This window comes from Narcine bancroftii, chromosome 10, assembly GCF_036971445.1.
Source record: "Narcine bancroftii isolate sNarBan1 chromosome 10, sNarBan1.hap1, whole genome shotgun sequence".
Taxonomy (NCBI): domain Eukaryota; kingdom Metazoa; phylum Chordata; class Chondrichthyes; order Torpediniformes; family Narcinidae; genus Narcine; species Narcine bancroftii.
Window position 1 is genome coordinate 82,354,799 of NC_091478.1, and position 27,149 is coordinate 82,381,947.

Here is a 27,149-nt window from a genome sequence, read left to right on the forward strand (position 1 = left end):
TCCGATGTGGGACAGGCAGACACGGTTGCAAGGGAAAATTGGTGGGTTGGGGTTGGGTGTTGGGTTTTTCCTCCTTTGTCTTTTGTCAGTGAGGTGGGCTCTGCAGTCTTCTTCAAAGGAGGTTGCTGCCCGCCGAACTGTGAGGCGCCGAGCCGAGATGCACAGTTGGAGGCGAGATCTGCCCACTGGCGGTGGTCAATGTGGCAGGCACCAAGAGATTTCTTTAGGCAGTCCTTGTACCTCTTCTTTGGTGCACCTCTGTCTCGGTGGCCAGTGGAGAGCTCGCCATATAACACGATCAGTATAGTACTATAGTAAAACAGCAAGTACAGTACTATATAATAGAGCAAACGTTCAGCGCGGGGTCGATGAAAATGCAGGGCTCGTAGCATATGCTGCTTTTGCTACTACGTTAATCTGGCATTGATATCGCCTGATTGCTGGCAGATAGATCTGGGTGCTTCTTCCTGATTACTGCATATGGCAATTATTTTTGAACTGGCACTTATACAGTTAAAGATCTCTGTTCTGGAAAGAAATCACTAAAATATATTTTGAGTTTAAAAATTTAAGATGCATCATGAACGAGTGACCAATGATTTTTGTTTGCCCATGTGCTTATGTTTGTTTCAGATTACACAACATTAAGTTCTTTCACAATATGGTGGCATGCCCGACGATTTAACAGGCCCTGCAATTTGTACTGGTGGGATCAAACTTGCCTTCCATATGAGTCATTGCAGATCAAATCTTTTTGTTGTGCCTTTTAATTTTACCCACTCTCTGCATCTCCTAACAGTGGAAACTGATTTTAAAAAAGTCTATTTTGCACTTACTTCTGTCTTGATCCCTTCAGATAACATAAACCAAGAGGCACAATCGCATAACTGCCAGAAGACTTCCTTTCCAAAATCCTCGACAGTCGAATTGAAATATTGAATTCCCCAATAGAAGTACTTCACCGAACACCGCCAGTCTCACTGAACTTCCAAATTGCCATCTGTAGCATCATTATCTTAAATGAATACATCTCACCTCAACTCCTCAGGGGAAGGACATTATATGTGGAGAATTAAGACAATGTTATTCTGGTCAACGGGCCTGTTTCTATCCCGTATGATTATGATAAATTGGTTTGTGCCATTATCAAACTTATCAATCTCGCATCTTCATGCTGCATTTTAAAAGATAGTAAAACAAGCAAAACTAATAACTAAAAGAAAAAATGCTGGAGAAACTCAGCAGATCAAACAGTTTATATATACTTTGATAAAATAAAGATATATAACCAACATTTTAGGCTTGAACCCTTCATCAAGACATGAGCACAATGCAGACAGGCACCTGAATAAAATGGTCCATTTTATTCATACCTGTTGAAGGGTTCAAGCCTGAAATATTGGTTATGTATCTTTAACTTTGCTATTAAAAAAATACATTGTTGGACCTGCTGAGTTTCTCCAGCTTTGTGTTTTTATTTCAAACAAGGTTTCTGCAGACATTCGTGCTTTACTCCTACCAATAACTAAGATGTTTACTAAATAGCAATTCAATGTAGTGGCTTAAAAGACACACACTTCCACTGCATTATTTTGCTCCTGTACTGAGAAACCAACGCATCTGATTTATCGTAGATGGCTCTGCCAAATATTTGCTTAAAAAAAGTTATTGAACGGTGTCATTTAATTTACAAATTAAACAGAAATTAATGACATCTTTTAAAGTATTTCTATAATCATTCTCCTTTTCACATGTGCCCATGCATCATTCCAGTGAGACCTCTTCAAACATCAAGGGACTGAGCACCCCCACTCCAGGTGCCCCGCACAGCAGCAGTCAGGATCTGAAGGTATGGTCATGAGGCACTGACATTCAAGGCAAACATCTCAAAAAAACGGGCTGCCTGCCTTGAGAGAATAAATGCCTCATATTTCATTTGTCTGTCTACTTTCTGGAGAGCTTGAACTTTCTAGTCCATGGAGAAGCCTGGCCAAGTTTCACCAGATTTGTTAGGTTGAATTTGCATTGAGATACTGAGCAGATGAAGTCCGATGGAATGGAAGCAGAATGATATCAATATCCCTTTTGTCTATAATCACTTTGCCCTGGACATATGCCTACTGCAGCATCAACCCAGGGACTGGGTCATCTCATGCCATTTTGTGCTTTGAAACTGAATATTCTCTTGGTACAATGAGGCACTTACTCCACATTATTGAGCTTATGATATAACATGCATTCACTGCTAGTTACCTTCAAATTTAAAAAAAAATCACGAGGCTACAATAATGTCCAGTCAATGTAGAGCAAAATGAACTAAGCATACTTACACAAACCTTGAAAGACACGTCTACAATGCTCTTGTGTCTATTTGAGAAAAAAGGAAGTAATAACCATTTAGCTTGGAGTTACAGGGTTCATCATGCAGACAAGTCCAGGCTTGTTGCAGATGTGTTGAACCACGTGAAGTGAAGGACAAGGGTGGCAATATAGAAACAGTAAACGACTTATACTATATTATATAGCCATCATTATCACCACTGACATTTCCTCTCACGTGACTGGGCAAAGAATCCTCTAAGATAATGTATACTAATTTCAATTGTTTCTCAAACTTTTACCTGAAGAAAAACGTTCCCCTTCAAATTCCACTGTCCCCTAAATCAAGTTGAATTGTTGATGTGATAGTGAAATTGTGAACAATCGCCTTCAAGAAAAATATACCCATGAAGAATATAGATCACAATAAAGGCAAACTGAGTAGTATAATTAATTATTCTCCAATATTTATCGCACATATAAAAACTGATAAAATGACTCCATTTTATTTTGTAATGCAAACACGGTGCCAACTTTAGTAAGTGCTACTGCGTCCTCTCACACTTATAAGGAATTCAATTTAAAAAGGCAACACAGAGAAGTGATTGCAGAGAAAATTGGCTTTGCCACTATCCGAATCTGATCACATAAACAGACCAGACTATGAAAGAGTCAAAATTTTGCAGACTCCACGCTGACCAAGTTGTCTACCAAAGCTTGCCCTATTTTAGTGGAAGGGATCTTGACCAGCAAATTTCACACAATGTTGTCAGATTACAATAAAATGGATAAGAATCAAGTTCACGCAGGATCCTTTGCTTCTGACACAACAAAAAAAGATTATTTCAGAACAATAAAGTGGTATTTGACAGTGTGCAATATGTCAGGACATCTTTTCAATGGAGCTTGAGTGGTCAATGCCAGCTAGAGGTTACGCGTGAGAAGTTGCTTCTGATTCATCAATGGAAAAGTGCATCTGAACAGTTCAAAGTGAACCTCCCTCAGCAGATCTTGTCAACATGAAATATCTGAATCAAGTAATTTACCAAACCAGTTCTCTCACACCCATTCCCTATGGTCATGGACCTTGCCTCATTCTTGCCCTCCAAACCCCACCATCACATTCACCAGCCGTGACCCTTCTACAAAACAACCAACCTGACATTCTCCTAATACCCAACACTCATGCTACCAGCCATTGAAATGTCCTGAATATTACTCTGCACCCTTCAAAAAATGTAGCCTTCATCCAATCCTTTGCCACTCCGAGGTCCATTGTAAAATCGAAGCACCATGCTCCTTGCCAAATCCAATCCTGCATCTGACCCTTTCCACAACCCCCCCGCCCCCCCCCCCAGCAACACTTCTTGATCTGTTCCACAAACCTCCCCTCCGACATAGGTTTCTCTTCCCAAAGTCTTCCCTCATATATTACCCAAAATGTTCAAGGCTTTCTTCTCACAGGACAGCTTGCATGGAAGGACCTTGATGTATCACTGAATCTCACTGTCCTGGGCCCAGATTCATTTTAACAACCTTTGATGGTTGTTTGATGGATGTCAGCACCTGCATTGTTTATTGTTACAATGCTCTGCACAGCACAGTCAAAAGGTAAGTCAAAGGTGGGTTTTATGAAAAGGGATCATAGCGTTGGGAGTCCTTCCAGGAGATATGTACATTAAAAAAAGCATGGTTTTGAAAATCACTCAAATTTCTTTCCTGTTTTTGCCTGAAACATAGAACATTACAGCACAGTAAAGACTCTTTGGCCCACAATGTTGTGCAGACCTATATAAATCGCTCAACAATCAAAACATTCATGACCTCACAACCATATTTTTCTTCCATCCATGTCTAGGAGTTTCTTAAATGCCACTATTGTACCTGCCTCCACCACCACCCCAGCAATGTATTCCAGACACACACTAATCTCTATGTGAAAAAAATGTACCTCTGATGTGTCCCTAAACTTTCTTCCCCTCACCTTCGACAGATGTCCTCTGGTATTTGCTACCGTCATCCAGGAAATGGTGCCAGCTGTCCACCCTATCTATGCCTCTCATAATCTCGTAGACCTCTATTGAGACACCTCTCATCTTTCTTTGTTCCAAAGAGGAAAGCCCTAACCTTGCCATATAAAAATTGTTCTCCAATTCTAGTATCCTTGGTAAATCTCCCCTGCACCCACTCCAAAGCTTCCACATCCTTCCCGTAATGTAATACAATTCCATTAACAAAGAAAAGCTTCCTTGGAATTTTCAGCGATGGCACTTCTGGTGGAGAATACCTCAAAAATACCCCCCACCCCTCCCAGTGGTGCACTCATTCAAAATTTGCTGAGCAAAGTTATTTAAATGAGCCCCAGCCCCCTTATTGGCAGATAATGTCCTTTCCCTGTCTCCTTTCATACAGATATGATAAATTCTCACCTAGCCGCTCATCATATTCAATTAACACCTTTTGTTGGTCTGGATTCCTCCCCCATTGTTTGAATTCTAAGACTTTCTGATGTATCCTGCATCTACCTTTTCTGATTTTGCTCAGGCCCAAAACATTGTCTCTTTTAGATGCTGAAAAGATCAGCTGAGTTCCTCCAGCATTTCAGTTGTTTACGAAAATCACTGCATCTGCAGCCTATTGTGCTTCCCTCGTCTAGAGTTTCTGTTGGTTTCAACTCTGTCCCAATTGCACAAAACCATGCGAAAACAACTCCAAATTAAAAACGTTTCAAAGCACCACCTCTGATTGCAGCAAACATGAAAATCCCACCACACAGTTCTAACATGATCGAAGTGACAACTTTCATAATGATATTCATTCAGCAAAGTAGACTTGTGATTAATTTTAAAGGGTTGGAGTGAATGGGGAAAGACAATGACGATCATCTTTATGTAGCTGTGTCCATACACACTGTTTTTCTGCATCTTCTGCACAGTAACATTGGCATGTACCAGAGAAAGTTTACACAATATTCTGGCTCAAATCCAGAATAGGTAAACAAAACTCGTGGTAGGAATTTTGGAAATTGGCCTAAACTAGAGCATAGCATTTTAGAGCAGAACAGCACAGCACAAGAACAGGCTCTTTGTCTCAGATGTCTGCGCCAAACATGATGTCCAATTCAAACTGAAAGTCTGCTGCTTATACATGATACCCATCCCTCTATTCCCTGCATGCTCATATGCTGATATAGAAGCCTCTTAAGCATAACTATTGAATTTGCTTCCACCACTACTCCAGACACCCACCTCCTCACTCATGGCTTGGCTTTGTGAACAAAGATTTAGGAAGAATCGTAGATATGGGCATGTCCTACATACCTGCACAATGGATTTTTTTTTTAGGTGGAGTACAATATGTTCAGTACTGGCCCCACCCTTTACACCCAGGGTTTATCTGGGATGGTGACAGTCAAGTCCTCAGGTCATAGGTGTTACGACGGAGTGTCCTTCTCCTTGAAAGATGGTGTGACAAGGCTAACGAGCTCCACCTGTCTGGGTTTGAAATCAGAGTTTTCCTTCTCTCAGGCTGGCTGCCAAACAAAGCTAATGAGCCCAGCCTACCCATCCAGTCATACCGCTGGACACTCAGTCGTGCCATAACAGAGCAAACTTGGTGAAAATGGGTGACATCAATGAGGTGCTGTAATATAGGAGAAGCTGGCAAGACAGATAGCGGCCACTACACCGAGAAAGGAGAGGCGGTTTATTACGCATGCACTTTCCCTGGGTGAGCAGGATATTGGGCCCAGATCTCACCCACCAGCCATCACTCTCTGTGTAAACGTTTTGACCCACACATCCAGAGAACATATAAAATCATGTTTCTATTAAATTCTGCTACTCTTTTCCCATCTACCTTAAATACGTACCCTCTAATGTGTGACATTATCATCTTGGGAAATAAATTCTGTCAACCTTATCTAATTTTAGATGCAGACGTTTCTAATTTTAAACATGATGGTGCTGCTGGAATGGCAACGCTGCCGCGGGTGCAGACCGGTGGAGAGCAAGGAATGAAACCTCCATGCTCCCCATGTGGGGTACAACCGCCCAGTCCAACTACAATTGGCTCTGTATAGGCTTTAAGCGTCCCATTAAAAAAAGCTGACAGTGGGTTTATTTTAAAACCCTGGAATCGAGGGGTCTGGCCCAAAATGGCAGTGCCTGTGTTTGGCAGGGGTTGCTGGCTCAGGGGAAGTGCAGGGCACCGGTTTGAGAAGATGACGCACGGGATGGTAACCTTGGTGGCAGACCAGTGAGGGGCTCTGAGGCTGAAGAACACACAGGAAGCAGGCTGATGGTGACTCGAGGTGAGGAACCTACACAGTCTGCAGGCCACTGCGGTCAAAGGACTAACATGAGAGTGCAGATTGGAAACTGGCTGAAGGGGTTCCAGGTATTGGACCCAGGATGCGAGAGGGTGCCCGAGGCTTCCTGATTGTGTCAGAGATGTGCATCTGATTGCTGATAGCAGGGACTGAAGGCTGTGTAGCTGAATGAGTGCTGTAGGTGAAGCCATGCACATTCAATGATCCTCAGGGTGGGTGGGGAGGGGACTCTCTTTTACTTCTTTCTCTGGCTGTAAGGGATGCTGGGGCATTTTTGCTGATAGTGAATCTTTGTCTGCTTTAAGGTAGACTAAAGGAAATTTTGTGTAATACAGTACGTTTCCGATTATCCAAAATCCTTGGGACTGGATATTTCTCGGCTAACTGGATTTTTTGGATAACTGAGAAATTGCTTTAAACAGCCCAGTAGCATCAGCAGAATACTCTTATCGGTGGTTAAACAACAAGAAAAAAAACAATGCAAGGTTTTACAAGCATGAAATAATGTTTAATGTTCATTTTTTTTATGGATCTCTGCTTACAAAATAAATGCATAAATTTAAGAAATTATTTTTTTCCCCCAACTTAAAATTTTGGATAACTGAGAATTTTGGTTAAGTGGTTTTCAGATAATCAGAATGTACTGTATCACATTTTCTGTTTTGTTTCATGACAACAAAATAATCTTGAAATCTCAGCACCAGTCGAGGATTTTCTTTCTCACCAAATATACTTTTCCCAGCACAACTCCCTCAAATATCATCAACAATACAAAGCACCAAATTCATTTGCAGTGAGAATTTCAACCATATATCTAAAAAATTATTTACTCAGAGCAATGAAGTTTTACTAGCTCGGTTTACCCTTAAACTTTCTATTTCAATACTGAACTGCAGCTTTGTGCATGCCTTAACTGCTTTGCTCATCAAGGAAAGGGTCACAGTTACTCATAGCTTTCTCGCCTCACCATTATTCCAAGCTGTGGACCTGTGGCAACCACCACACAACAATTCCTCCTCCCTCTCCATTTCCTTCCACAGTGTAATTTATTTGATAAAGGGGTTGTTAACGATTATGAAAAATTTCACAAAGCTGTTTGTAAAATGGATATCAAATCACATTTAAAATGCCCTCCAAACAGGCGGACATCGAGCACAGCCGACATAAAATAAAGGAAAAATTAAAGGGGAGTGGTGGAGAGAAAGAAGCCATTATGTTTGGGTGAGGAAATAAAGGAGAAATTCTACAATCCCTCATTAAATCATACCAGAAAAAGGTACCTTTTCAGTATTAAGCTTGAAGAGACTCTGGCAAGAGGATTTTGCTTTCCTGACCTATATGGAATCCTTCAGTGAATCTTCATGCAGAATTAGTGGGTTTAAAAGGAGATGATCTGCGCCTGACACAACTTAACTACAATAACTTCTCGCCCAGGGTCCACTGTTCTGTGATTGAAGTTAGATGTTATCTATCCAAAAGGTTCCCTAATCACTCCATCTCTGTGGTTTTCCTTGTGTCACGTCTTAGTCCCTGGACTAATTGATCGGCGGTGGTTGCTCTGATTAGACCATAACTCCAGTATTGTTGCATCTTGCAACCAACAGGGTGATAGAGGGAAAATGAGATGGAATGAAGAATTGTCAGAAGAGACCAACATTAAAACTATTCTAAACTGGAAAATGAGAAACCAATCATTTGCTTTAAAAACAAACAATACTTTACAAGTTGTAATTTTTCATTTCCAAAGATTGAGTTTACATATCATAAATGTTTATTCTGCTACTCAGCAAATTAACGTCCAAAACATTTCAAGTCTAGCTGCTGTTGTTCAAATTGTCAGAGCTGTGATGTTAATGTATTCACAGCTGTACTGCATTGAATTTTAGTATAATTTACATGTGCTTATGGTGAAGATTTGGCAAATATTCTCCAATTTTCAGAAAAAAAAAGAGAATGAATAGCTATCGTGTATCCTGTTAAAATCAGCAGGAATTGTATGATTAGAAGTCTATTGTTCCTCTCTTCCTCTCTGCCAAGCAATGCTGGACAAATTAATTTAAAATATGTTACCACCTGAGCTATTCTTTTAGATCAGTGGTTTTCAAACTTTTTCTTTCCACTCACATATTACCTTAAGTAATCCCTGTGCCATTGGTGCTCTGTGATTAGTTAGGGATTGCTTAAGGTGGTATGTGAGTGGAAAGAAAAAGTTTGAAAACCACTGATCTAAAAGAATAGATCAGGTGGTAACATATTTTAAAATCATTTGTCCAGCATTGTTTTAGATGTATTAAAAATAAATAAGCTGGCTTCACTTTTAAACATTCTCCCTGTGCTGTAAATTTTCTTCTCGAAAAAATGTGCCTGCTTCTCTCAAACAAGATGTAATTGAAATCAGAAACGCACAGAGGTGAAGAATTGACAAACCCAGTATTAAGCTTCAGTGTAATTAAAGTTGCAAAAATACTAACTGATCATACAGTCAGGTGGTATTTTGCAAGCCTCAGCATGCAGGTGACATACAAAAAAGTTATTGCCTTTACAGCATACGCGTTACTTTGATTTTATTTGTTAACGTTCAATGTAGTTGGGCTTTTGGCTTTTAAAAAAGTGCAAGTGAAATCACAAGCATTAAAAAAAAATCTCCTAAAGTGCACAGGATTCTCTCAAATGCATCTCAATCGCCAACATTAAAAAAGTGACTACAGTTATGAATTTGGGTGGCACCCTAGTTTCACTGTCAATAGCAGAGGTACAGACAGTCTGGAAATAAATTTACTTACCTCAGCAATCGCGAGCTGTCAGAGCCATTTGCAGACTCCGTATTAAATGTAATGAACTTGGGTTTATAGTTCCAGCTTTTCTTCCATGCCAGAGACTGGAAAAGTTCTGACGATTCAAATGTGAAGCGGAAAAAGTTTAAAGGGTAGCTCAACCTTTCCCTGAAGCCTACAACTGGCTGAACCCTGAGGAGGAAATGAGCAAGTCTGCACAGGTCGATACAAATCTCTGCAAATACAATTCTCTGCAGAGTCCATCCAAGTTCCAGCATGATCAAACACTGCCTGTGTTCAGAGAGTCCCAGCTGGAGCCTGCTAAGGCTGAAGCTCAGTGCCTCGCAAATGGTACTGAAATGTCATTGTGCAATTAAGTCTTCAGCTGAAATTTCAGCCAAACTGTGGCTTCTTGTCCAAAGTCAACAAGATTGTGACATTCTACACCCTGCAGCCATGATAATGGGATGGCAAACAATTTCTTCCAGAGTTCACCACAAACTGATAATTCTGAAATAGGAACATTCCTCAGCTGCACATTTGCTTGCTGAAACACTAAATAAACTGTTTCAAAGCTTTGTTTAATGAAAAAAACTGCAATTTTGGAGGAAAATATTAGAAATAATACTAACTCTGTTATCAGAACCACAGTTTACACTAAGAAAGCATTTTCATTAAAACTACGAGTAAGATTTACTGAAGGTTTCAATGTCCATTTGTTTGCGGTCCTTCGAAGTAATGACACCTTCATTATGCATTTTCTTTTTTTGTCTTTTGTGTGATTTTGACATCACCAACAAGGCCAAGATTCATTGTCCATCCCTCATCCCCTGAAGGAGCAGGCACGGCACCTTCCAGAAAAGCTGTGTGCTTTTGATGAAGATACATTGACGAGGCAGCTCTACCATTTGGTCAGCAATAATGAGGTAATTCCAAGTCAAAGAGATATGTGACTTGAAGGGGAACCATCAGGTGTTAGTTTTCCTTTCACCTTTTTGCATACGTTTTTCTTGGTGATGGGGATCATTGGTTGGAAGGTGTTGTCACAGTCACTGTAACCTGCCTTGTGCATGATGACCACTTTCACCATGGTGCACCTGTATTGGAGAGGAGGGATCAGTGGTTTTTCACCATGGATGTTATTGTAGGTGCACCATTTCAGAGAAGTGGAGAGTACTGGACCACACCCTTGACCTGTATGACATTGTTTGTGGAGAGATTTCAGCGCACCAGAAGAGGAGGTTTTTACCACAGGATGCCCCGTCTCTGAACTGGTCCTGTAACCACTGTGCAGGCAAGGCTTTGTCCAGCTAATTTTCTGGTCAATGGTAACATGCAAGATGTTGATGGCAATAGGGATGTTGACACCACCGAACATTGAGGGTGAGCACGTGAATTCTTTCCTCTTGGAGATGGACACAGCCTGACACTACTAAGTGAGAATAATATGAAGGTGTAGCGGCGGCTACACTGCTAACTGAAGGATCGCAGTGAAGGAACCAGACGGGTTGAATTCAGTGAGCAAAGCTGATTTATTGCAGGCTGGTCTTATACTCCCAGCCTGGACCTGGCTGAAAACTGTGCTGGGGGGCCCCCGACGTCACTGGGGCGTCACATGGGTTGCAAGCGCGGGCTTCTGAGCTCGGTGTCGAGGTCGGGAGGAAACCCCCGACGGCGCCATTTTGGCCAGCTGCCCTGCCGCGTGCGTGACAAGTGGGTTCGGTTCACCTGCCTAATGGCGTATCACCACACAGCCCCCCCCCCCCCCAGAATCGGCGCCAATGTCCTTTTTTGCTGGGTTGCCTTGCTTCTTGGGTTGGGTCACAACTACTGGCTCGGTGGGGTCAAAGTGGGCTGGCTTTAACCTGTCCACCGTAAACAGTTCCCTCTTACCACCGATGTCCGGTGTGAAAGTGGATCCTGAACGCTGGATGACTTTGTATGGTCTTTGTCGAGGTGCTGTGGAGGGGCCACGTCTGATAAAAACATACTCTGCGGAATACAGCTCGTTGGGGACTTAAGACGCCCGTGTGCTGCGTCTGGGCAGCGGTGGGTGTGTGAAGGAGTCCAACTGGGCCTGGAGGCAGGCAAGTAGACGGTACAGTGATTGATGGGGGTTATGAGGTGCGCTGACGAACTCACCGGGTTGGGCTAGCGGTGCACCGTAGACCAGCACAGCTGATGACGCCTGTAGGTCTTCTTTGGGTGTCGAGCGGATGCCCAGGAGCACCCAAGGCAGCTCATCCACTCAGTCAGGGCCAGTGAGGCGGGCCAACAGTGCCGACTTAAGGTGGCGGTGCAATCGCTCGACTAGCCCATTGGCCTGTGGGTGATAGGCTGGGCTGCGATGTAGCTTGATCCCCAGCCTATTGGCGAGCTGTGCCCAGAGAGCAGAGGTGAACTGGGCGCCCCGATCACTGGTGAGGTGGTTCGGGACACAGGCAACCCAACTGTTCAAAAGCGTTTGGGAGCAGGAGTCCGTGGAGGTATCTGGCATCGGGAACGCCTCGGGCCAACAAGTGGTGCGGTCTACAACTGTGAAAAGGTAACGGTCACCTAGGAAAACGGGTAAGGGTCCGACGATGTCCACATGTATGTTACTGAACTGTTCCCAGACATGTTCAAAATCTTGTATGGGCGCTCTGGTATGCCTATGTACTTTGGAAAGCTGGCAATTGGTGCAGGTTCTGGCCCAGTCCGCAATCTGCTTCTGAAGCCCATGCCAGATGAAATGTTCTGCCACCATACGGACCGTGGACTTGATGGAAGGGTGGGAAAGGTCATGGATATGGTGGAAGACTTGCCTACGCCACTGCTGGGGAACCACTGGACATGGGGTGCCCATGGAGACATCGCACAGGACGGTGCCCTCACCGTGAGGAGTCAGGAGGTCCTGAAATTGCAGGCCCATGATGGCAGTCCTGAAGGCCCGCGTCTCCTCGTCGGATTTCTGGTCCCAGCCGAGCTGGTCAAAGTCGAGGCAGGTGTCAGTGCGCAAATGGCCAGTCGTGAGAGTGCGTAGGTGACCATGTTGTCTTTCCCCGCCTTGTGCCGAATGTTGGTGGTGATTCTCCACGCAAAGGAGATGTGATGCTGTTGGTGGGCCGACCAGGGATCTCTTGCCATAGCGAGCACCTGAGTGAGCGGTTTATGGTCAGTAAAAATGGTGAAAGGCTTCCCCTCCAAGAAATAGTGGAAATGACGCACCACCAGGTACATGCCCAGCAATTCACAATCGAAAGCGCTATACTTGCACTCTGGCAGGCGAAGAAGTCGGCTAAAGAATGCCAGTGGTTTCTACTGTCCTTTCACCTGCTGCTCCAGGACGGCGGCGACAGCTGTGGCAGAGGCATCAACGGAGAACATCATATGCAGGTCGGTGTGTGGGTGGACAAGCAGGGTAGCCTTCGCGAGGGCATCTTTTGTGGCTTCGAATGCCATGCTGGCCTCTTTCCCCGCCTTGTGCTGAATATTGGTGGTGAACTCTGACACAAAGGAGAGGTGACGCTTTTGGTGGGCCGACCAGGGATCTCTTGCCATAGCGAGCACCTGAGTGAGAGGTTTGTGGTCCTAGACCGTAGTCTAGACAAGTGTCTTGTGTTTGGCCGCGATGAGGGCGAAGAGCGGCTGCATGATGCGCACAGCGCCTGGAATGAAGTGGTTATAGAAATTGACCATACCTGCGAACTCCTGTAGCCCCTTGAGGTTGTCCGGGCGTGGGAACTCCTGACTGCAGCTACCTTTGTAGCGGCAAGTGTAGCTCCTTTGGCCGTGATGGTATGGTCCAGGAACTGCATGGACTCTTTCCCGAACTGGCATTTGGCTAGATTGATCGTTAGGCTGAAGTCGGCCAGTTGAGAGAAGAGGGTGCACAGGTGAGACTTGTGCCCAGTCTCTGGATGTCGTCCAGGTAAATGAATACAAAATTCAAATCCCTGTCCGCTGTGTCCATGAGGCACTGGAAGGTCTGGGTGGCGTTCTTGAGCCCGATCGACATGTGTAGGAACTTGAACAAGCCGAAGGGGGTGATGATGGCTGTTTTGGGTATGTCCTCGGGGTGTACCAGGATTTGGTGATACCCGCGCTCCAGGTCAACCTTGGAGAATACCCTCACGCCATGCAGGTTGGCCGTAAAGTCCTGGATGTGAGGGATCAGATAACGGTCAGGTACTGTCACGTCATTAAGTCGTCAATAATCTCCAGCGGCTTTCGGGACAAGGTGGCCCAAGGACTGTCAGAGGGTCGAATGATCCCCAGCTCCTCCAGATGCGCAAACTCTTCCTTCGCTATCTGGAGCTTAACTGGTGGGAGCCGGCGTGCCTTGGCGTGGACTGGCAGGCCTTGGGTGGGGATGTAATGAAACACCCCATGGCATAGTGAGATGGCTTAAGGAGGGACGGGAATTCATCCAGGATATGCTGAAACTTGTCCTTGGGTGCGCTGACCGTGGCCATCTGTGGCTGCTCTGTGTGGGAAGCATTGAGGCGAATGGATTGGAAGGTACGGGAATCTATCAGTCGCCTACCTCAAATGTCAACCAGGAGTTTGTGGGCGAGGAGGAAGTCGACACCCAAGATGGCAGTTGGGAGGGACAAAAGAGTGAACCTCCATGAGAATTTCCGCTGGGTGATCTGGAAGTGGACGGTCTTGTCTCCATACGTTTGGATCTCCATCGAATTGGCTGCACGGAGGGGAGGTTCTCGAGGACAGTTCCAGGACTCGATGGCTGTGGCCAGGATGACGCTTATCTGGGTCCCAATGTCCATGAGGAAGCATTGGCCGCTGACTGAATCCCGCAGGTAGAGAAGGCTGTGTTGTTGGCCAGCTGCCGCAGTCATTAACAGCAGCCTGCCTGCTCGTTTCCCTGGAATGAGCAGGGCTGATGACACTTCCGAGCCCAGCACTGGTGGAAAAAGCAGAGGCCTGAAGTGGATGGCTTGCTTCTGGCTATGCTCTTTGAGGCCTCTGCAGGGGCCAGGTGTTCCACCGCAGCACCAGGGGAAGGCTTGGTGTGGTCATTCCCGTGACTTGTAACCTGCTGGACTTCTGAGCCCTTTGAGAATCATTTGAGCCATAGCTCCTGAGCCTTTTGAGCAAACTTCCTAGGGTTAACGAAGCTCTGCTTGGACAGCAACGGCCAATGTCTTCATGCAGATGGTCAAGGAAGATGCGCTCGAAGAGTGGGCAGTTGGTGTAATCGCTCATGTGCTCAAGCATCTAGTCCATCAACTCGATTGGAGTTCTGTCCCCCAAGGCGTCAAGGCGCAGCATACGAGCGGCATGCCGGCACCTGGAGAGGCTGAGGGAGCCGGTGAGCACTCGCTTGATGGTCCCAAACTTGTCTTCCGCGGGTGGGTGCTGAACAAGGTGCAGCACTCATTTGGCGGTGGCCTGGTCCAGAGCGGCGACCACATGGTAGAACTTGGTCGAATCCAATGAAATCTGGCGAAGGTGAAACTGAGCCTCTGCTTGGCTGAACCAGGTCTCTGGCTCCTGAACCCAGAAGTCAGGAAGTTTGATGGCTATAGTGTTGATTGAAGGGTCATTCATGTCGGGTTCAAAGACGTTTGAACCTGTCGGGGTCACCAATTGTAGCGGTGGCTACAAGGATCACACAACCAGACAGGTTGAGTTCAGTGAGCAAAACTGATTTATTGCAGGCTGCCTGGCTGGACTTGTACTCCCAGCCCGGACCTGGCTGAGAACCGCGCTGGGGGGCCCCGACATCACCGGGGCGTCACGTGGGTCATTAAGCACAGGCTTCTGAGCCCGGTACTGAGGTCGGGAGGAAACCCCCGATGGCGCCATTTTGGCCGGCTGCCCCGCTGCGTGCGTGACAAGTGGGGCCAGTTCACCTGCCTCATGGCATACCACCACAAAAGATTAAAATTCATTACAGGCAGTAATAAAAATCTGAACATTATTGATTCTGTTACTCCTTATTCGCACCACCTAATACTTAATTTCTTTCCTAACAGAGGAATTAAATACTCTGCATTATCCTGATAATTTGGATGGGGGAGAGAGAGAAATTGAATCCAGCAACAGATTTTCGACATCACTCTAAATTAATTCCAAGCTCAAAATATTCATTTTAGGAAAGATATAGATTTCAGGAAACTATAGTGTTCTACGTGTTGTCAATGCATAATTTTAACACCCACGTGTCCTTCTGTGGTATGCAAAGGAAATTCTGCAACTAATGAAATTACTATCACTGAGTCTATTTAACCACAGCAATATTTTGCAAATACTTGAGAATTAGAAGGCAAACTCTGATATTATCCTTAATTCTTCAATTATCGAAGAACATAAGAAATAAGACCAGGGGTTGGTTATTGAGCCTGTTCAGCCATTCAATAACATCTGGCCATAGACTCAGCTCCACAAGTCAAGTTTATTGTCATCTGATTGTTGACAACCCAACAAAACAGTGTTCTCTAGTCCTCAGTGCAAAACACAGAGACATGCAACCAGATATAACATACATACAGACAAACAACACATTTGCAATACAAGTTTAAAAAAATAACTATATAAATGATTAAATATTGTTTCATGAATGTGAGACTCAGATGATTAACTTTAACCTTTAATTCCCCTATTCTTACAAAAGCCACATGATTTAAATACAGTGATGTTGCCTCTCTAACTTCCTTGGGCAAAGACATCCTCAGATTCACTACTCTCTTGGAGAAGATGTTTCTCCTTTTCTGGGTGTTAAATCTATTGCCCTGAATCTTGAAGCTACATCACTTGCCAATGGAAATAACCTCCCTGCTTTCATCCTATTCAACCCTTTCATAATTTTGTATGTTTCTATGAAGATCTCCCCCTCATTCTTCCATACTCCAATGAGTATTGTCCCAGGCGACTCAATCTCCATCACAAGACAACCCTTTCATTTCCTGAATTAACCTAGTGAACTTTCTCTGCCTTGGCTCCAAATCCAGCACATCTTTTCTCAAGTAAGGAGACCAAAATTGCACACAGTATTCCATGTGGCCTTATCAGCACCCTGTACAGTTGAACTAATTCAATCCATCCAGCAATGAAGGCCAACACTCCATTTGCCTTCTTGTTTATCAGTGGCACCTGCAAGCTCACAATTTGCAATTCATGCACAGATCTCTCTTTGTACCAGCATGCTTCAATTTTTCACCATTTAAATAATATGCCGATCTTCTATTTTTCTTTTCAATTTATTGCTTTACAATTTAATCTTAAATTTAAAAATAAATGAAGGCAGATACACAGAGGAAAAGTGTAGAACAGTGGTTTTTAAACTGCCCCACACCACCCCCCCCCCAAACTCACATTCCACCTTAAGTAATCTCTGTACTGTGATTAGTAAGAGATTGCTTAAGGTGGTATGTGAGTGGAAAGAAAGAGTTTGAAAATCACTGTTTTAATCGTACCTAATTGACCCGTTATGTGCAGGGTTTCATAACTTCAAAGGAAATGGGCCAGTGATAATTTTTCTCAAGCAAAATATTTCAGTAGCAATTGGGTCGAGAGCAGTGGTTCTTGACCTTCCCTTCCCTCTCATATACCACCTTAAGCAATCCCTCACAAATCACAGAGCACTAATGGCAGAGGGATTTCTGAAGGTGGAATGTGAGTTTAGGGGAGTAGTTTGAAAACCACTGGGTGTAGAGGGATATGGGTCAACACAGGCGAATGGGACTGGCTTCAGTAAACAACTTGGTCCACATGGACACATTGGCCAAAAGGCCCTGTTTTTGTGCTGCAAAACTCCATGATCTATCCTATGGTGTTCAATTCATTGATATCTTCCACACAGTGCCTCTGTGCACTTCCGATATAAATTATATCTTGTTCAATTCATTGATATCTTCCACACAGTGCCTCTGTGCACTTCCGATATAAATTATATCTTGTTCAATTCATTGATATCTTCCACACAGTGCCTCTGTGCACTTCCGATATAAATTATATCTTGTCCAATTCATTGATATCTTCCACACAGTGCCTCTGTGCACTTCCGATATAAATTATATCTTGTTCAATTCATTGATATCTTCCACACAGTGCCTCTGTGCACTTCCGATATGAATTATATCTTGTTCAATTCATTGATATCTTCCACACAGTGCCTCTGTGCATTTCCGATATAAATTATATCTTGTTCAATTCATTGATATGTTCCACACAGTGCCTCTGTGCACTTCCGATATAAATTATATCTTGTTCAATTCATTGATATCTTCCACACAGTGCCTCTGTGCACTTCCGATATAAATTATATCTTGTTCAATTCATTGATATCTTCCACACAGTGCCTCTGTGCACTTCTGATATAAATTATATCTTGTTCAATTCATTGATATCTTCCACACAGTGCCTCTGTGCACTTTCGATATAAATTATATCTTGTTCAATTCATTGATATCTTCCACACAGTGCCTCTGTGCACTTCCGATATAAATTATATCTTGTTCAATTCATTAATATCTTCCACACAGTGCCTCTGTGCACTTCTGATATAAATTATATCTTGTTTGAGTTGAAGAAAATTTGCAGTACAGGGAGAATAAGTCTTTCAATCAGGACACCAGACATTCTGAAGCACATTGTTACACTTACAACACAAATGTGGATATCATTTAGGTTATCATGAGGCCATGGCAAGCTGGGGTGTGTAACACCCTGAATCCATCATTCGTTCTGGTAGTATATCCTGATTAGAACCTTAAATTAACATCAAGATGGACCTGATGACCCCTTTGAACACCGATAACCCTGTTCTCAATGACAGAACAATGGCAACACTTCAACAAGGGACAGGTAAAGATTTACCACATTTTCATGGTCATCGGAAGGTCACTGAAGTTAACTCAATGTCAGGTGGCGGAGGAGGAAATTTGTGGACTTTGATGGAGAGGGAGACAAAAGCAGAGACCTCTGTAACTACTGGCTGCAGAGACCCCCCTGAAGCCACATAGGTGTCAGACTGGAAGGTCCCCTTTGTACCTTATTTTTAATAATTATTTTCCCTTTTTCACCAAGAATTTCTCCATGCCTGCCACTGAAATGGTGGGTTCAGGTCACATAAAAAGAAATAAGAAGTCACTTGGGCCTGATCACGTTAGGCCAGCCATTTGTAAACTAAATTTAAAGAAAACATTCACTGTTACTTAAACTTTTGTGCTGGGTGGCAATACAGGCACAACATCACAAGTAGGGGGCTTGATAAATAGTAGATAGATAGGTAGGGTGGACGTGATAAATCTGATGCTGGAAACTAACCTGAGAGGAGCAGGAAAGTGAAATGACCCAAGGGGAAGAACCCTTTCTGAAAGGGGAAAGGATTGCAGCAAAGCCTGTTGAAAACTGCTGGAGTCTGAGACAGGTAGAAGCCTTTCCCTTTCGGCCCTGTCTGCCTGACCCATGGCCACAGGAGCGTACTGTACATGTAAGATCTCGAAGGAACAACAAGAACTGGCACTCACTTGGCCATGCTCAAATCAGGTCATGTTTAATAACCATGAAACAGCTGTTATTTAATCTAATGGCTCTTGGATGGACAATGCAATTAATGTTTCACAGATTCAAGTTTATTATCATCTGACTATACATATACAACCAGATGAAACAGCATTCCTTCAGACCACGGTGCATACACTTCTTATTTCTTTGGCTTGGCTTCGCGGACAAAGATTTATGGAGGGGTATGTCCACGTCTGCTGCAGGCTTGTTTTTGACTGACAAGTCCGATGCGGGACAGGCAGGCACGGTTGCAGCGGTTGCAAGGGAAATTCGGTGGATTGGGGTTGGGTGTTGGGATTTTCCTCCTTTGTCTTTTGTCAGTGAGGTGGGCTCTGCGGTCTTCTTCAAAGGAGGTTGCTGCCCGCCGAACTGTGAGGTGCCAAGATGCACGGTTGGAGGCGATATCAGCCCACTGGCGGTGGTCAATGTGGCAGGCACCAAGAGATTTCTTTAAGCAGTCCTTGTACCTCTGTCTCGGTGGCCAGTGGAGAGCTCGCCATAGAACATGATTTTAGGAAGGCGATGGTCCTCCATTCTGGAGACGTGACCCACCCAGCGCAGTTGGGTATATATGATAATCGCATATATACATAGATATAAATTAAAATAAATATTTATAAATATTTTGGAATGCTTACTCGATTACAATAAATTGCTCATTAATCTCACAGATTGCAGGAAGAAGTTATTTCCCAGCCTGCAGTCCTGACTTTAATGCTCTTGTGCCTACTTTCTGATGGTAGTGGGTCAAAGATACTGTGCACTGGATGGAAAGGGTCCAATAATTCTTTCAGCACTATTCCTACCTCACACTAAATAAAAGGGCACTATAAGAGCACACATTTAAAAAAAACTGCATTGGGACTTAATTTGTTAATGCAAAATCTGTTGTGGTTTGTTCAAAATATGGACGCATGTGAAGTGTGAAAGTCACAGCACCAGTATCCAAAGAGGGCAGGTGGATTAATGGAGATAGTGTTGCAGTTTGGCTTCTCTTCCAGAAGGACAGACTCATCCATTGGCCCTCAAGAATGGTCCACTGCCATTGGAAATTCACCTTGTGTGTAATCTCATTTCCTTTCTCTCTGCAAAGTAGCACACCAAGACACCAATGACAGAAAAGTATGATTTACTTTCTATAAGCAATCATCAAACTCCCTTCAGTCATCTTTAGGGCTTAAACTTCAGAATGATTAACACAGGAAGTAATAATTTTCATTTGGGCAATATTAATAGGGAGGAAACACAAATGAATGGGAGAGAAAGTAACCAAAACAATGACAAATAATTCTCAGAGCCTGCTACTGAAAGAGGGAACAGTTTTAGTTCTTTGTAGATCTTTACAAGTAGCTTTGTCATGTCTGATGGTGAAATTTGATGTCTATGATTTTCACACTTCATAGAGCCTACATATTTAAAACCAATCACAACTGTCACTGCAGTAACTTAAGACCCAGAAGATGAGCTTATACAAAGCCCTGTGTGCTCTCAGGTTGGTTCAGTGTGAGGCAAGTATCTGTGAGAAATTATTTATTCCCAAACCATTGGGTTAAATATAAGTAGTTTAAGATATTCAAACATGATATTAATTGTCTCAATAAGTAAATCATTTGATTATCAAACCAGCTCGTACAGCTCAGTGGAACTATGCCTTAACATCAAAGAGTATCAACAAAAGTGAAATAATGCAATAAGGGAATGATTATCTGGGTACTAAATTGAGCCACAAGTTTAACTGCAGAATCCATTTGAAACCAAACAAATAATTACTTTAATTATCTATCTGTTTGTTTTGTGGAGCGAAGATAAATCTCCATGTCTTGCTCTTGCAAGTTCAAGGTAATGAAATAATGTTGTACCACCTCAAATGCAAACATTAGACCATAACGTCATGAAAATGACATCCCTTTTGCTCCACCACATCCACACTAGCCTTTTTCCCCATCTGCAATAATCAATTTTTCCTGCATTAGGTCAATTTCCTTTTCTAAGCCTTGTGCATTCAAGTGCTAGTCTACAGGTCTCAAACATCGTAAATGTTCCTGGCTCCACCACCTCCTCTAGCAGCGAGTTCTAGATAGCATTGCTTCTGTGTAAAAGAAAACTATGCCCTCAAGCCCCCTTTAAATCTACAAACTCTTACATTAAACCTATGCCCTATTTTTTCCAAATGCCCCCTAACTACTCTCTCAAGTTCTCTCAGCACACACGATATTCTTGAGATTCCCTCAATTCCATATGCTGATACCTGCCATGTTTCTTTAATATTCTTTGTCATCCAAGTTTCCCTGATCTTGCCATCTTTGCTTCTCATATTTTCCAGAACATATTGGTCCTGAACTCTAAAAGCTGCACTAGTCAGCTATAATTTTACCTGCAAGCATCTGCTCCCAACCACCTTTCAGTCATCTCCTCTCGTATGCCCCCAAAGTCAACCCCCCCCAACTCCAATTGAGGATCTTAACTTGAGGACTGACCTAGTTTTTTCAGAACTACTTTGAAACTTGCAGAAATCTGGTAAGTGCCAACCAACATATGCACCACACCTTTGTACCGTCACATCCAAGAAGAAAATATATTGCCCAGGTCAAAAACAGAAAACATTTTCAAGTTTTAAAAATTTAGACATTCAGCACAGTAATAAAGTCCATTCCGGCTCATGAGCCTGTGCCGCCCAAATACAACCATGTGACCAATTAATTTACCAACGCTGTACGTCTTTTGAATGTGGGAGGAAACTAGAGCACCCAGAGGAAATCCATGCAGACATGGTGAGAATGTACAAACTCCTTACGGAGAGCACTAGATTCGAACTTAGGTCGCTGGCACTGTAATAGCATTTTGCCAACCACATAAAAACTTGTATGGACATTTGGTTCAATGTCATGAAGTGTGAAGATCACAAATGTCATCTTGTAACCAACAGCAAAGGAGGTACTTGGGGAGAAAAAAAAATCTGGAATAAGCTAAACAATCAAAAATCAATCAACCCAAAAAGGGCAATATTGCACTCATTCGTGGGTATCCAAATGTCCATTGCAAAATTTGACCTGATTTTTTTGCAGATTTTTTGTTTGATCCTGCACATATTGCCAGCAAAAATTCCTCCAAATTATTTGAAATGCCCAAAATTATGTTCCAGCATATTTTAATACTCGTTGGACTGAACATTTTTAATAGGTTTTCAGATTACAGTTAGATCCAAATAACCAACACTTTATAAGGGCCAACACTTTACTGCATTCCTGGCCCTCCAGTGGAGGCTCATGCATTTGTCCATGGAGGTCGAGGTCACTCACAGAAACATTCAGGACTACTGTTATCTATCTCTACCACATCTTAGTTTTTTTTCCCCCCCACTGCTATCTTTATGACCTAATTTATGCTTCAAGCAGAGGAGACTTCATTTATGTTTCCTTTAGCCCACAGGATCACAAAGAACAAGTATGGAGGTTAACCCTGAATTTACAGATTTTCCCCAGTGTGCAGGCATTGATGGATGACAACTGTGTGCTCTCAGAGATGTCCCAGACAATCTCCTGTCTTTGTGGCCCAGTTGCACAAAAATCATCCCTCCCTGCAGATATTGTTCTTCACCAGGTACCTCTGATCTTTCTGAAAACTCTCTTCCATCTGTGCAGCATTTATTATTTAAGTAGCACCAGTACAAGAAAACCTTGGAACATGCATCTGTCTCATGGATCACTGAGAGCGCACTGGCTGGGCAAAACTCTGGATGTTGTAAGATCAGAGTAGTCATGCATTGAAACCCACTCAATGTGGCATTACCCGAGTAAACCCAAATATATTATTCTTGGAACCTTGCAAAGATTATGTCGTTAGAATGTTTATGGCAGTGTTCTGTGACACACCGTCATTAAACATTGCAAGAGCAATTTATAATCCAAGCAACTTCTAATCCAATGTAATTGGTGAGAATGATCCATTTTAGAAAAAAATTATAGGCACCAGTAGTGTCCAGGAGCAAACTTTAATAACGGTACAATCCAGGAATATTACTAGCAATCTAAATTAGCTACACTGAACAATGACAATAAAACTTAAATTTCCAGTTGCAAATAAATAATAAAATGCCAGAAGGAATCAAATGGAAGATTTTACAATTATTCCAAACAGGCACTGGAATTTCCGAAGGAATTTCAGTTGGGAACTACCTGACTACTGAGATAGGTTAAATATTCCAAGATACAAATAACAGAGGACCACTGATAAAATCCAAGTTCTGCTGAGAAACCGTCGACAGTAGACAATAAAGATCCAGTTACAATTTCTCAAACAAGCTGTATGTCTCAGATACTGATGAATACGATTAAATTTGCTGCCTATAGATGTCCATTTTAACAATTGCATTGGAGATTTAAACAATGGTATGAAAATACTTCAGACTATTTAAAAGCACAATATATTTTGCAATAAAGATAATCATCTTTTAATTAGTTCAGGTGTCATAAACAAGAACCAGTACAACATCATTCTATGGGTTAAAGCCATCGTTAAAATATTTGTACAATAATAAAATCCAAGTTCTGCTGAGAAACTGTGGACAGAGGACAAAATAAATGCATTTAACTGGAGACAAAAATTGCACTGAAATCAGTTTATTGGGGTGCGCACTGATCACACCAGATTTACTGACACTTTAACAGCCAAACTCAACACAATGATTTGACTGATTCAAAGCATCGCCACTGATGTTTAAAAGTTTAACAATGGCTGATAAAAGGTTCCTTCCCAGTACCCCATAACATTTTATCCACTTACCTTTGGCCTGAATAAATAGCACCCAGCAAAAGTTAAACACTTCCGATACGGTGCAAGGTTGTCGCCTGTTGAGGAAGAACATTTAAGATTATCACTTCCTGTCCAATACTACATGCTGAAATGACTCATTCATTCCAGAGAATGAATAATGTCTTTTGATGAAATGGTAGTAAATTGGTTTGTTTTTGGTTAAAACTTCTTTCAATAATGGAGTAAAAGAATCACATTTTCCTCAAATTTTTGTTACTTGTCGGTTTGAGGTATTTTTAAAAAATCCAGATGTGTTTATTCTTTAACTAGAAGTCCTTCATTTTTACTGCATGAAACTTTTACTGCATGAAACATTTACTTGATGATATGTTTGTGGAAAGTTTACATCCAAAGTGATATCTTTATGGTTGATTCAAATCCACTGCATTATTTTCAGAGAGGGGCACTGGTGGATATGTCACTGGCGTGGTAGAATGGGAAAGGTAATGTCACGTGATATTTACACCTTCACTGCCAGAGAAATGTCTACAAAGAGAAACAAGAAAATCTGCAGGCGCTATGATTGTAGCTAATACACGAAAGTGCTGGAGAAATCAGCAGGTCCCTCATCATCCAGAAGGGCAAAGCTACATTGGAGCTAATGTAAGGATACATGACCAATGTTTCTGACCTGAGCCTTTTGTCAAGTATGAGCAAAAGGCAGGTGCATTGGCATCATGGGGGGGGGGTGAAGACCGCACTGAGCAACACCATCAGAGGGGGGTGACACCAAAATGACTGTCTATAAAATTTTTGTTCAGTGATTCAGCAGAAATTTATTATTGTTTTATAAAAATATCCCTGTAGTTGGTTATAACAAAAATATTTTTCATAAGCCCAATGTACATGTATCAATATAGCTACCAAGCTAAAATTCGACGCTAATTTACTTTTTGAACCTTCTAATGCACTTACAATGATGTTTTGAATCACGTGGTTTTGTCTGCACGCGCTACAAGCACGTACAGTCGTTTTAGTTGCTAATGGTGTTTTTATAGTCGCTACTTTTGTCAAATTTTCTGGTGTTTTAGCTACAACATTGTGGTAATTAGTGTTTGTGGACCTGTATCAATAACTTTTTTTGAGAATGAAGTAGTAATTAAAGGAAAATAAAATTAAAAAAAGGCTTCTGGTCAGTTAATACATTTAGGCTGTGTTCATGATATTGTAATTTAAAGGTGTAATTTTAAAGGTGCTAGTTGTTTATCTCACTACTGTTTCCATTATATTCAGTAAAATATACGGGAATTAGAATTTATGAGTGACATTAGTACCAAAAACATGACTAAAGATTCTGTATGGGAGGAGGTCCATAAGGAGGGGGGGGGGTGGTGGGGATGTGATGCCATGAGTTACCGCACTGGGTGACACCAACCCCAGAGACGCTATTGAGCAGGTCCCTGAATAAAAAAAAAAGTGGAGGAGGGGGAAGAAGAGGCTGGGGAAGGAGCACAGACCAACAGCCAAGAGGCCTTGAGTGAACATGGATAGGAGGGCAGGAGAGAAGTGCTAATTGATTGGGGGAGGTGGCTCTTTGGATGCAGAGCTGGAGAAAAGGAGACAGAGAGATTGGGGAAAATGAGAGACAGGGCTACTGGAAACTGTTGGTTAATGCCATCTGGTTGGAAGATCCCCCAGTGGAATACGAGGGGTTCTCCCTTCAATCTGAGCCCACATCTTTCCCCTCACGACCATTTGGGACCCTAACCAGCTCTTCCAAGTGAAGGCTTCACTTACGAATCTGCAGGGGCCATTTAGTGCTCCCGTTGTGGTCTCCTCCACATCGGAGAGACTAGACGCTGACTGGGAGATCACTTCATTGAGCAGCTTTGCTCTGTCCATTGTAATAGCGGGGATCTCCCAGTGGCCACCCATTTTATTTCCCCACCCCATTCCCATGCCAACATGTCTGTCCACAGTCTCGTGCATGGCAAACTGAGCCCACCTACAAATTGGAGGAACAACACCTCATCTTCTGTCTGGCGACCCTCCAACCATAGGGCATTAACATCGACTTTTCCAGTTTCCATTAGCCTCCCCCACACCCACCTGTCTCTTTTTGTTCTAGCTCCCCACCCCCATTTATTTCCCTATCCCTCTGTCTTCTTTCTTATCCCTCTTCATTCACAGCTACCTCGCTCCCTCGATTTTCACTCCTGCCCTCCTATCCATGTCCACCTATGGCTTCTTCGCTGTTGGCCTGTGCTCCTCCCCTCCCCAACCTTTCTATTCAAGTGCCTGCCTGCTTTTTGTTCATATCTTGATGAAGGCCTCAGGCCTGAATCGTTATTTATATATCTTTGCCGTCTATGGATGCTGCGAGACCTGCTGAGTTTCTCTCCGACTTGCAACCTATGCAACTTACGTCCATCCGCACATACGACCAACAATTTTGAAAAATTATAAAATTTACATGGATTCTGTTGTATTTGACAAACTATAACAGGGATACAGTACACGTAAGAGCCAAAATAATGCATACTTATCTTGTTAGTCAGCGTCTCGGAGTCCATAGGCTGGGTGCAGCCAACTTGATTCCTGTGAGCATGCGCGAGTCTTCGGTCGGCACGTGCACAGTGTGTTCGCATGTTGGAGTTTGGTTGATGCATTCACGAGAGTTAGGGACACAGATTCAATATCGTCGGAGCACTTAACTCTCACGCATGTGCCAAATGAACTCCAGTACACAACTCCACCGCGCCTACGCCAACTGAAGCCTCGCGCATGCTCACAGGAATCAAGATGGCAATGCCCACTCTACAGATTCCAGGACACCGACTAACAAGGTAAGCATGGAAAAGATTCAGCAAGGTTGATCGACAAATTCAGGAAGTTTTAAATTGTTATTTTAATCAAATCTTTTTTTCATCATAGATTTGACAAAGTTTGCTTTAAGATTTTGGTATTCCACGCATGTGTGCAAAATTCCAACACATCTGTTTAAAGTTACGACCAATCCTTCGGTCCCAATTACAGTTGTAAGTCGAGGAGTACCTGAAACTATACTGGATTGGTACAGCTGCAGGATGATCAAGAAGGGGATCTAAAAGTTTTTAAAAAGTGAGGCGGGGAGTCAAAAAGGCGGAAAATAGTATTTCTGTATTGTTGGACAGGAGACAAAGCTGTTCACTCATGGCGCTGGGCAGGAAATGGGGCAGAAAACCCCATTGTATAAACTGCAGATCCACCCAGCAACTTGAAGTGAAAGTACACACTGCTTCCTGATTTACTGGCCTTGGTCCGGGCACTTCAGTGCTTTCTACAATGGTTAGACAAGGCATGGATAAGGTTCTCCCAATTATCCACTGCTACAATGGATTTCTTGAACCTCTCTGGATCTTGATATTGGGTGTTTTGGTCTTTGGTGGAGTGTGTTTGAATTTTCCACTGACATCAACTTAGAA

The 27,149-nt window shown here is 42.9% G+C and overlaps 1 protein-coding gene across 4 annotated transcripts in view; it reads right to left on the reverse strand.

The window, feature by feature from the left end:
* rbl2 (retinoblastoma-like 2 (p130)) overlaps positions 1-27,149 on the reverse strand; it is a 103,303-nt gene that overhangs the window by 69,076 nt on the left and 7,078 nt on the right. For all 4 annotated transcript variants that reach the window (XM_069901591.1, XM_069901592.1, XM_069901590.1 and 1 more), the window contains exon 4: positions 23,716-23,780. In XM_069901591.1, coding sequence (XP_069757692.1) covers positions 23,716-23,780 — 65 coding nt within the window. The remainder of the gene's footprint in view (positions 1-23,715; positions 23,781-27,149) is intronic.